The 12,583-nt window shown below is 39.7% G+C and overlaps 2 protein-coding genes across 5 annotated transcripts in view; both read right to left on the bottom strand.

The window, feature by feature from the left end:
- Positions 1-4,566, bottom strand: part of zgc:101569 (uncharacterized protein LOC449822 homolog) — a 46,601-nt gene extending 42,035 nt beyond the window's left edge. For all 3 annotated transcript variants that reach the window (XR_005637949.1, XM_039789597.1, XM_039789596.1), the window contains exons 1-2: positions 4,244-4,566; positions 2,700-2,870 (exon numbers count right to left, since the gene is read on the bottom strand). Coding sequence is in view for 2 of the 3 variants with exons in the window: in XM_039789597.1 (XP_039645531.1) it covers positions 2,700-2,870; positions 4,244-4,385 (313 nt within the window). In the remaining variant the exon portion in view is untranslated. The remainder of the gene's footprint in view (positions 1-2,699; positions 2,871-4,243) is intronic.
- Positions 4,567-4,739: 173 nt separating this feature from the next.
- pdcd6 (programmed cell death 6) overlaps positions 4,740-12,583 on the bottom strand; it is a 24,524-nt gene continuing 16,680 nt past the window's right edge. Inside the window, exons 3-6 of one of the 2 annotated variants that reach the window (XM_039790507.1) lie at positions 8,416-8,460; positions 7,230-7,400; positions 6,375-6,484; positions 4,740-5,623 (exon numbers count right to left, since the gene is read on the bottom strand). In XM_039790507.1, the coding sequence (XP_039646441.1) occupies positions 5,525-5,623; positions 6,375-6,484; positions 7,230-7,400; positions 8,416-8,460 (425 nt within the window). In that variant the 3' untranslated portion in view covers positions 4,740-5,524. The remainder of the gene's footprint in view (positions 5,624-6,374; positions 6,485-7,229; positions 7,401-8,415; positions 8,461-12,583) is intronic. The other variant, XM_039790508.1, reaches the window with a different exon arrangement.

Raw genomic sequence — 12,583 nt, 5'->3', positions numbered from 1 at the left:
CATAAATGTCCCCCTTGGGGGCTCAGAAGTTTTGAGCTTTAAAAAAGATAATTTCATTCAAATTATTTTTAAAAAATTCTATCGTTCCTCTATCTCTCTTTTTTTTTAATTTTCAAGGGAAGACCATTTCCTGTTTCAACATGACAATAAACCCTTTCACCAAAGACATTTTGACATATATCAGTAGTCAAAGAACAGTTGTAAATAATGACATTATGATTTCAGGCTCTTGGTATTGTGCATTCTGGCTCACGGTCACGCTGTCATGGTTTACTGGGACAGCGTTAATGTAGCGCCTGTGATTTTCCTACTATGACAAGTCCAAATATCTGCTGTGAAAAAGTGCGAGCCCAGTGCACCAAGCCCGTTAAGACGTGTCTTTTACCAGTTTGGTGTAGAAACACTCCGACTTAATTTGCAAAGTAAGCTGTCAAATAAATGTAGTAAAGTTAAAAGTACAATATTTCCCTCTGAAAAATAGTGGAGTAGAAGTAGATGAAATGCCATGAAATGAAAAGTACCCCAAATTTGTACACAAGTACTATACAGTACTTAGATGTACCGCGTTACATTCCCCCACTGGAAGAACTAGACCGGTCAGCACAGAGACCTGACCTCAACCCCCATATTTGTGATGAACTGGCAACATCAACTGTTCATCCATCTAAAAGAGATTTGACAAAATTTCTCAAATATTGGACAGATAAAACTACATGCATGTTGTTTTTTTGTAAATTAACTTCTAACAAACAGCTGTGTTTTTATGGGACTAGTGAGGCTTTACAGACTTTAAAAGTGACACAGCTAGGTTTGACATCTAGATTGTACCTGACCACAAAACGCCAACAGAAATCAGAATCCCAAAAGCTCCAAATATGTGCCAGCATATTCAAAACCTGCAGAACGCAATTACTCTTAATTTCACAAGTAAAAAAAAAAAAAACATGCAGACACTGAAAAATGAGAGCAGAGAGAGTGATCGTGTTGGCGCTAATTTGAACAAAATGGATTCCTTATGTTTTCAGAAACACTACAGCCAAAGTAGAACCTCCCTGCTTGTCACCTTCTAACACAGACAGACTGCTAATCACCACTAAAGGTCAGTCTTCTTGTTCTAGTGGAGCAGCAAAACAGGACAACCTGCTGACAGGAATGTGTGGTGGGACGATTAAAAGCAAATTACAGACATTGTGGGAATCACAGAAGAGACACTTTTGCTGGAACGACCTACTGTGCCGCTCATTTAACATTAGCTACATTACCCTCTGAAACACACACCCTTTTCTGTTCACAGCTGAGACTATTAGCACTCTGCAGCCGTCATCTGGAGAGGCTCCAACCTCTGAAGTACCAAACAAAGTATATATTTGTGTCTCTGGAGGCCACGGTGCACTTCATACAGCAGGCAGGTTGATCCAGGTTGAAGACATTATTTCCACTGAGGGAAGTTCATTCAGCGTGTGTGACATTTTAGAGGCATTAGGAGCCGTGGCACGATTCTGGCTTTGGGCGGCTGACACAGTGCAGGCCACCTCACAGGTGTGAGTGTGTTTTTTTTCCTGTGTGTACACTGGTCTGGTCACCTTCCCATTTCGGCTAGATCTAAGGACTCCGAGGAGCAAAAGGTTGGAAAAAAGATGCAGAGGACGAATGTGATGGAGACAAGGGAGGTAGTGACGGAGGAGAGGAAGAGCTGAAAGGCGGAGAAGTTTAAATGACGATCCCATGACTTTCCACAACTGCATCAGAGCACTACTACGACCTACAATGTTCTACTTTTTCTGACTTGAAAAAATCCCTGACTTTCTCTTAAGAAATTTGAGATTTTTTGACATTGTTGACAAAGTTTGACATTTTGGGAAATACACTTATTCACTTTCTTGCCAAGAGTTAAACGTAAAGATCGATAATTCTCTCATTTCTGTAAGGTAAAAATTAAGCTAAAATATGAGGATTGTCATCACTCCAATGTTGCCAAGCAACCATGGTGCAAAATTACCCTTTTGGTCCACCAGCCAAATGGCTAGTGAATGTTCAAATTTTACCAGCCACTCCACTGATTACAATAGGGTTGTTTTTTTTGGCTGGTGAGTGAAGCATATCTACCAGCCACTTGCATTTTTTTGGTACTTGGATGGTATAATGTTGTACCCTGCAAGCAACCAGCAGAGACTCCAGGAAGATAGTACTCTCGGCTAAGAAATAGTCCAAAATACCCCGTTGTACGGACGGGATATAACATGGTAGGTACATTTTGTTAGCTTTGCACAGAGCCAGGATAGCGGTTTCTCGATGTTTCAAGTCTTTGGGGTAAGCTAAGCTAACCGGCTGCTGGCAGTAGTTGCAGGATATTAAAATGACATCAATCCTCTCGTCTTTTTCTCGGCATGAAAGCAAATAAGGATAATGGCTTCAGTATTTCATGATATTCCAAAAGACTCCATGACCAGTTGTAAAGCTGAAATGTAAAAAAAATTGAGGCGCAGATAAATAGAGGAAGAGGAAACACAGAACCTAGAGAAAAATAACTGACACCGAGGACGGCTGGCTGGCTGGCCTGAAACTAGGGACAGAATCCCTCAACAGGATTTTAACCAGGCTCAAACTCTGTAGTATGTTTGTAAATATCTGCCTGAATGACGTATGAGCAAGACATTGAATTAAAAAGCAAATTTTCACCCATCCCTTCTAACTCTTACCTTTCCCATGCAGGACAGCCACGTGTAAGTCTGGGTCACTGTCGAAGGCCTCCAGCTCTTCAAGCAGACGCCTCGCCGTCTCCTGGTTCACCGCATTACGCACCTCGGGTCTGTTTATCGCCACGGTAACCACGGACCCCCTGCGCTCTGTGACCACAGTCTGTCCCGCAACTAATGACAGAGAATGATAAAGATGCACGGACAGAAACCAACATGGACCACAACACTTAGAAAGAGGCCGGCCCAGAGACATTAAGTTTGACCTCAACAGAAGAAGGGATGGAGATGGAATGTAAATCGTGGACAGACTTGATAACAGAAACAGACAGTGAAACAATGAAAGAGATGGTCTGGGTTGAGGTGAGGGCCTTGGCTCTCGCTCTGTCTAAGTGTGTGTTTATAAAGTGTGTGCGAGTGTGCCAGCGAGTGCGGCTTGAGGTTGCAGAAGGCAGTTGACCTGACATTGTTTAGGGTCATCCCAGGGAATCCAGCTGTCAACCGCAGCCAGAGGCAACTGCATCCAGGAAAGGCAAACAAAGCTACTGAGCTCATTAACCTCGCTCACACACAGGCTATTCCAAGGAGAAGAGAGTGCTAAACAAAACCCAGTAAAGTGAGGCATGGCAGGATGAAAAAAAAAGAAAAGAAGGCAATTTGTCTCAGGCAGCCCTTTCTACTCTGCTACACCTCAAACAAATCATTACACCATGCAGTGTGTGCAGGGAAGAGGAACCACGTTTCCTGGGTGTAGTGTTGTTTCCCATTTTATTTCACAGTTACACTTTAGGACTTCAGCTTTGAGTCTGAGCAACAAGCAGTAAGAGTAAGGTGATGCTGAGATACGCAATCATATTTTAGTGGTATAATTGTTTCTGATAGGGGTTCAATATTTCATTTTGATGCGGCACATTTTTAAACAGCAAAAACAATAAATAGCTCTGAAATGATTTCGGCGATTCAAAATGTGTCACTAACTATTTTGATAACGGACTAAAATAATTTAATAAGCAAAAAGGCCCAAACGTGGGAAATTTCGTAATCACGAAATTAAAATAGGAGCAGCCCTAATTAGGAAAGCAACAGTTTTTATAGCACACGTTTTAACATGTTTAACATGGAAGGAAAACTACTGGTGGGACTAAAATCTTCAATAATGGCTTATTTTTACCACTTTCGGGGCATTTGTGTGTGCATGCTGGCTCCATATGGGTCACTTACTGAGCCCCTTATTTGAGATTATTATAGGGTGCTTCTGATAGGAGTTATAGCCCGTCAACATGTAGGTTGTAAAGTAAAGTCTATCGATCACGTAATGAACGCAATTTATCTGTGAAACGCGTTTTGTGGACATTTGTGTTCTGTGTTGACTCTACGTTAGCTTGCTTTGAAGACTTTGTACTTCTAATACATCCATATAGTCTACAGTCCTCCATGAATTAAAATAGTGTGTGACGTAGTACAGGTGTGTAATGTCTAATGGAATTATGGCAGCGTCTGCTGCCCCCCACAGTCATTAATGACTTACTGCATGTTTCCACACATACCTGTTCCTGCGTCTTCACCTCCAGTTGCAGTGCTGTAGTATTTAACTGTCAACAAGCTCGCCTTTATCGACTGTCCAAATGTTTTCCTGTGATAGGTAGCCCTTAAAATTGGTCTCAATGTCCTAAAATACTTCAGCGCCATTGCTAACACTCACTCACATGAAAAACGTAGACGCTCTAGCTAAACTCATAAACAAATTAAGCGCTAACGCATTTCACAAATTATTTATAATGACTGTAAAAATGAGCATTATACGTTCTACTCTTCACGCAGTATGCTAGCTAACTAACTTCAACACAACTCTGAAATGAAGGTGTGACACTTTCATACTCCCCCACTGAAACAAGAACACTGAACAAGGTTCTGGGACATATTGGTGCATTGCGGTGGTAAAAACTACTAACGTTCAGCAGATGGCGACATTGAGCCACTTTGCAACTGTTCCTCTGCAATGTAATGTCTGTGGTCCTATAAATGATGAAAGCCAACTCCGCATCGGATTTTCTTTGTATTTTAATAAAAGATTTCTCTTTGTGTTCTTTTTACACATTTTAAGGCATCATGCACAAAAAATAAGCCATACTAAAGGCATTATGCTTACCCTCTACTTACATGTTCTAACATTTGAATATTTTGCAGTTAAAAATAAGTTTGTACAAATATGGCATGTAAGCTGGCATGTCAGTGAATCTCGAAGCAGGACATCACCTGCTTTCACCGTTTTTGTAAACATGGCTTTGAGCAAAACAGGGCTGAGGAAAAGACAGAAGAAAGGGAAAGCATGCTTCAACGTGGGGCTAAATTTCCCTGAAAAGCATGCAATGCATCTTAAAATCATACTTAGAATGCATCATTCTTACTCTAACAGTTATTTTTTAATTGTATCAATTAAAGTTAAGACGTTAAAAAGTTTGTCGACAATAACAGACAGACAGAACAACAGGATGTGTCCATGATATTCCCCAACCCCAACCCAGAAGTAGTTCAGATTTGTCATCAAACAAAACACTACAAGATTTTTTTTTAAATACATGAAGCATTGTAGTTGTATCTCCAGACAAATACTGTCATCTGGAGGGTATTACAACCTAAAAACAAACTGAAGGTTCCTCTCAGTTTTCTTGTATTCATTATATAAATTTGTGTGAAACAGCCCAACTCGGGCTAAGGATTAGGTTTAAAAAAATCTTGTAGTGTCCACCATGGCAGACATCTGGGAGTTGCCGGTAGCTTTGGCACAGTTGTGTCCAGTTGTGCTCTTTTGTGGTGATCCGTGTGCGTTATACTATATTGAAGACCATGGATAGATACTGTTCATATGAAACCTGGATCCAGCCATCCTGGTCTGTATCGTACCGCCTGAACACATCAGTCAACCTCTGTGGAAAGGAGGGGGAAATAGTGAATTGAACTTCTCATGTTCATCTCTTATTCTCATTGCTCCAAAGTTTCCAATGCAAAATGGATATACATTTAGTCATACCAATTAGGTGTCATATTGAAACATCTCAACACTTTCGATCACGATTTTACATTATCATCATCATAGTTCATGCATTTACTACCATAGTTAACAGACACTCAACACTGGGTCACTGAATAATATACATGCTTGAATTCTTTACCCTATACTTCTGGAGACGAAGACATATCACCACAAGGTCATTCATTCAAATCTAGGTCCAAACAAAGTGAATGGCTGACACTTCTAGAGCTATTGTGAGACCTTGAGTGAGGCAATTCAAAAGCTACTGTTATTAGCGAAAGGGTTATGGTTACAGTATGCTTGGCAGCTTCCATTTTAATTGTGTGTGTGTGTGTGTGTGTGTGTGTGTGTGTGTGTGTGTGTGTGTGTGTGTGTGTGTGTGTGTGTGTGTGTGTGTGTGTGTGTGTGTGTGTGTGTGTGTGAAATTACTGAAACGGAACATACACACTCAAGTGGAACTTCTACAGGAGATTAATAGTCTATAAAGGGAGGACTCTAATGGCTTTCTTAAATATGGATAATTTAAAATTCCCTTTTGAATCCTATGAATACAAGAGTATCCTCGTTGTGATGCAAATAGTAAAGCAAAGGACATCTTATATGTGTGCTTACAGGTTTATTTTGATGTAGTGTGACTCTGTTACCTGTAGTACAATACAGCACTGGATGAAGTCATCGAAGGCAACTTGTCCCTTCCTCTGGCGGTCAAACTTCTCTATCAGCGTGCAGTAGAACTGATCTGATAGACGATAGCCTGCACACAACAGAAAACAAGACATTAACAATGTACTGGACATATATTTGAGATTGGTTTGGCCCCATTATGGAGACCTACACAGCCTTGTGAAAACAAACGTGAACTTTGAAAAGCCTGACGTCAGTGCTCTGAGCACCTGAGGCTCCTCAGTAGTGATAGAGGACACTCAAAGCCTGGTCATTCTTTCTTCTTTTTTTTTTTTTTTTTTTTTTTTTAATTGCCTACAAACAATATGATACATACTTTTCACTGAGCAGTTACCCTGCTTTAACTGAACTATGCTGCCCACAACATATTGATTATGGCTCTTGTGGCCTTTATGGAACTTAAATAAAAAGCCTTTAGGGATTTTGCTGTACTTTCACAAAGGCAAACAGAAAGCATGCAAAATCAGTTTTATTTATTTTATTTGCTAAGTTACATTTCTGTGGAATCATGTCTGAAACATTAATGTTTTTTCGTGCTAAAAAACTATTTGTCCCCTATTGTTTGTTCTGCACTGTAAATGGCAAGGTGGAACTGCATGTCTGTGATGTAAAAATAACAAGTAATTACTACATGAGTGGAATTCCAAACTATTACATTATTAATAAACAAATTACCAATGGCATGCTGGTTCTTTCCAAACATAGACCGAGCTACTGAAAAGACAAAAGCTGACCTTTGACCCAGAGACAGGACATTCCTAGAGACAGCTGTGGAGCCCTCCACCACATTAAAAAGGTAAAATACAGAAGCATACTTTGCTGCTCACCAAATCCAGTCAGCGCCTGTTTGAGCTCGTTCTTATCGATGAAGCCGGAGTTGTCCCTGTCGTAGTTCCTGAAGATGTTCTGCCAGTCTGTGATGTACTTCCACACGCCGGCAAACTCGTTGAAGTTCACCCCGCCTTTATTTTCCCTGTCGAACATGGCTGAAGGAGAGAGGGAGAAGGTCGAGAGTAAGGTACACTGTAAGAGGCTTTATTCACTGTCATACACTCACACATCTCTAGAACAGCATGCAGTCGGGACATATCCTGTGACATGAAAGCAAAAATGGTACCACAAATAGTTTTAAAGGGCTGTCAGAGAGCAGAGAAGTCTAAACTGTGGGTCTCACACTTGACTAACTCCTGCCTCCTAAGACCACCTCATAACAGAGAAAGAAAACTGCTCGACCCCCACCACCACCACCAATTCTCCACTCCTCACCCTCATGCGGTTCAATCCAATTACCTCCCAACAAAGGAAGTGTTATCACAGGATATGCTTCTTGCTGGGGGACTAATAAACAATGGATTTACTGAGTATGGAACAGTAGGAAGGGGAGGCGATGGAATTATAGGGATTTACTCGGCGAGTCACACAACAAAAAGGGAACAAAGTACACATGAGACCTGGGGAAATATATTTTTAACATATTTTTGTCTAAACTGGAAGCAATAGCATAAAATGTGCCAGGATTTTAAAGTAAAAAACAAAACAAAAAACAGCTACATATTTCAGATTCCAAAGATTATTTGTGTTGTAGTACAGTCTGACCTACAAAGTTAAAAAGCTGCCAACCTAGTCCTCAGCTACACTGCAGAGTTTAACGTTTTTAATCTCAGCTGCATATCACTCATATCATCATATATCATATAACTGTTTTAAGAGTTCAAACAGATCAATATTTGGAGTCTGAGGCAATCGGCAGCTGCTTTTTGAGACAAACTTTCCCATTTCTTGCTGATGCTCGCTCCTTCTGTTATTGATGGCTGCAGGTTTCTCCTACAGCAGCAGTTACTGAAGCCAAAGAGAAGTTTGTGTCTGCGCTCAGATTGCTCAAGCCGTAATTAATTTATCTGGTTGTCATGGAGAGGAGGCAAATAAACAACTTGCATAGTCTGAGAACAACAAGCAGTTGTGTTAAAGTTGGGCATGTCACGGTCATCAGCAGCTACTTACATATGATGGAGCGCACCGTCACTGGGTTGAAAGGAGTCCATGTGCCTGCGAGACAGAGGAATACCAGTTTAAAACATAACAGCCAAGTGAGACTACTGGGCTAGGTTAGTATCTATTGTAAGAACAACAAAACATTTATAATAACTTTACTTTTCTAGCACCTAAAGACACAGAAGATAATGGGATACAACTTTAGATGATGCAGCTACACAATTGGTATTTATGAGGGAATAAAACCACATATAGTACATTTTTTGTAGAGATTTGTAAGATTGCACACATACTGCCACACAGAAGTCATTTAGTCAGTGAAGTAGTAACAATCCGAGTGTAGACAGATGATAGACAGGGGTCATGTTCAGTTCCCACAGGAGCCACCCACACTAATAATGCACTCACAGCATCACAGCAGAGGAATATTCAAGCATTCACCATATGTCAAAATCACAAAGGAGAGACATATAAATGCATCTAATGAACAAGTTCATATGTGTTTTTTTAAACCATATATATATATATATATATATATATATATATATATATATATATATATATATATATATATATATATATATATATATATATTTGCTGTAGTTAATCGCGATTAATCGCGTTTTTAAATTGAGACTGAAGCTTGTAGTAATGGATATTTAAATGCTAAATCACTTAACTTTGCAAATATGAAGAGAAAACAAACAAGGAAAGGTTCTGCTAAGTTCAGAATGTTTAATATCTTTCAGAACAACAGCAGCAACAATTTGGCTTATTTAGTCCTGCTGAAGGCTGCTGAAACGGCTAGAAACTGTCCAACTTGAGAGCAGATTTTTGTCACCACCCCCAATATTAGCCACATACCTAATATACCATATTCTGAATAATATACAAATGTATGTATGTATGTATGTATGTATGTATGTATGTATGTATGTATGTATGTATATATATATATATATATATATATATATATATATATATATATATATATATATATGTACTTAATATCATAAATATTATAATATACATAGTGTTTAATCTGAATGACTAAGCAAAGCACATATATCTAAACACAGAAATGCACAACAAAATCAATATCAATGTTACACATTAAACCAGTAACCCAAAACCACAAAGGTGTATGTTGGCCTAAAGGGAAAACATTGAGTGTAGTTTTAGATAGCGACGCTGTGCACAGCAATCCATTACCAATGTAAAGCGATTGACTACATTTCCCTTCCAGCACCGCAACCAGGAAGTAGCTTGTGTGACAGTGAGACGACACCATTTCAAACATTTACTGGAATATAGTCACGGATACTATCGAGTTCAACAGCGTTAAACATCAGACTGCAAATAAGGTTTTATCAGCGTGACCAACGTAACAGTTATCAAGCAAACAAATCGCGCGACGTATATATCGGCAGCACAGCACGGCGCATGTAGCGAAACAGCAGCTTACCGTGTGGCGCATCTCTCCTGACGAGACAACATGTCGGAACTAGTACTCGGTCCCGTTTATAGCCCGTGCTCATTCATTTCTGGATTCTAACACATCATCTTTTTTCTCTTTTGGGATCTTACTGGTCCATGTTTCAACTCTTGACTGGCCCGTAGGCCTACTTCAATCAGGTAAGTCCCTCCTAGAGTAGCGCCGCCTGCTCTTATGGAGACGTATTACGTTTCTCAGCCGCCACATGAAGTAAACAAACACAGCTGCGTTAATTTCGTAAATTTTTTTTAACGAGTTAAATATTAAAAAATGAATGCAAAAATTAACGCGTTAATTTTGACAGCCATAATATATATATATATGAAAGTTGTTGTGTGACTCAGAAGCAGTTGAGTTTTGTGACATTTTATGGCCTTTTTTTACCTTCAAGCTCAGAAAATGGTTATTTTTCATCAATGAGACAAACTCTTCAATCTGATGTGAATATACCTGTCGTGTATATGGCTAGAAAAAGACTGACTGGGCTTTAGTTCAGCCGGGTGTTTATACTTTATAGCCCTCTTCCCACTCAACTCTCAAGACGCTAAGATTTATCAGAGCATCTACATCTGTGCTGACTCACCAGCTTGCTTTATTACAGAGAGGCTCGACAGTTCAGGACCAGAAATTGAGAGAAGTGAGTTTGGGAGAATGCAGAGAAGAGACAAGATGAGAGAACAAGTAAAAACATAAAAAAGAAGAAAGAGGAAGGAATAGAAACACAAGAAAAGGAGACAGGAGATGAAAAGAAACCATAGAAACACTAAATGTTTGCTGTTTAGTTTGCAGTAACCTGAAGCCTCTTCTGGCACTCAAGCCTACTTCTGCTGACCTAAGAGTCCTCCCTGCAACCCTATCTGCAGACCCTGAAACAGCTTCTACAGAATTTTAGTGTGGAGTCTTTTTCACACTGTGTTGCTTCTGACTGCTTGTTTTTGATTTCTCTTTACAGTTTAGCTATGCCGCAGTAAGCAGATTTGCAGCGTGAGCCATAAGAGCTTAGATAAAACTCTTTGAAATTGAGCAACCCATTTAAATAAAAAGGTGGCAAGCAAAAAAGTATGGACATTTTGTTTATTGTTGATTTATTTTCACCAGGATTTCACCTTTGAAAAAGTCCATAAAAGATTTGAACATTAAAATTTGGCGATGCTGTGGCCGGGTTAGCTCAGTGGGTAGAGCAGGCGCACATATACTGAGAGGTTTATGCCTCGACGCAGAGGTCCAGGGTTCAAATCCGACCTGTGACGATTTCCTGCATGTCTCCCCTTTCTCACCTACCTGTCCTGTCAAATTAAAAGGCAGAAAAGCCCCCCAAAAAATGACAAATACTGTATGTAGGCTACTCCAGATTTGACTTCAGCGTTCAAAGAAGACACTCAACATTTCCTTCCTCTTCCTTGGGTTGTTTTATTGATGGGTGAGGCTGTCTGAGCCTGTGGGTAGAGCTGTTCTGGGACCAGGCCTGAGGCTCATACTGAAGCTGGGGTTTGGGCCAGAATCTATATTCCTATACTATCTATTGGAGTGCTGATCTAAAGCAACAAACATAAAAGAATCATAAGCGCATTGATGCGAGACCAATTTGTAGAACCAAGTCAGAGTAACTGCTGTGTTTATTTCCTGTAGAGCTGTCCGATGAAAACTCGCAAGTTGTTTCTTTAAAAAAAAAAAAAAAAAAAAATTCGGACAAACTGATAACTGTATTTTAGAAACTATACAATGGAATGTGTTTTACCAACTGTGAATGTTACATGTCTTCTCAATAAGATTTGGGACATCTGATCACACCAGGATGGAGTGGCGTACCGTAGTTATGACTGGGCCCCAGTGCATGCTAGTTATTACACACACACAATTAGGCATTTGGCTTGCAGATGTGCTCGGTGACAGATTGAAAGAGTTTTCGACTGATATAGCTACCATATACCATACTGTCTCGTCACATGATCAAATAGAGACTTGACATTGGACAATATTAACACATACATGTATACATACATATATACATATATATATACACATACATATATACATATACATATATATATACATATATATATACATATATACATATATATATACATACAGTGCCTTGCGAAAGTATTCGGCCCCCTTGAACGTTTCGACCTTTTGCCACATTTCAGACATAAAGATATAAAACTGTAATTTTTTGTGAAGAATCAACAACAAGTGGGTCCCAATTATGAAGTGGAACGAAATTCATTGGCTATTTCAAACTTTTTTAACAAATAAAAAACTGAAAAAGTGGGCGTGCAAAATTATTCAGCCCCTTTACTTTCAGTGCAGCAAACTCTCTCCAGAAGTTCAGTGAGGATCTTTGAATGATCCAATGTTGACCTAAATGACTAATGATGATAAATAGAATCTAGCTGTGTGTAATCAAGTCTCCGTAATAAATGCACCTCCCCTTGGATAGTTCAGAGGTTCCGGTAAAGCCGAGAGAGCCTCAATAAGGAACAGGGACACCCCAGGCAGGTCCGAGATACTGTTGTGGAGAAGTTTAAAGCCGGATTTGGATACAAAAAGATTTCCCAAGCTTTAAACATCCCAAGGAGCACTGTGCAAGCGATAATATTGAAATGGAAGGAGTATCAGACCACTGCAAATCTATGAAGACCCGGCGCCGCCCTCTAAACTTTCAGCTCATACAATGAGAAG

This window comes from Perca fluviatilis, chromosome 22 (assembly GCF_010015445.1).
Source record: "Perca fluviatilis chromosome 22, GENO_Pfluv_1.0, whole genome shotgun sequence".
Lineage (NCBI taxonomy): Eukaryota > Metazoa > Chordata > Actinopteri > Perciformes > Percidae > Perca > Perca fluviatilis.
The sequence above is the reverse complement of the archived record's forward strand: the minus strand, read 5'-3'. Positions and strand labels throughout refer to the sequence as shown.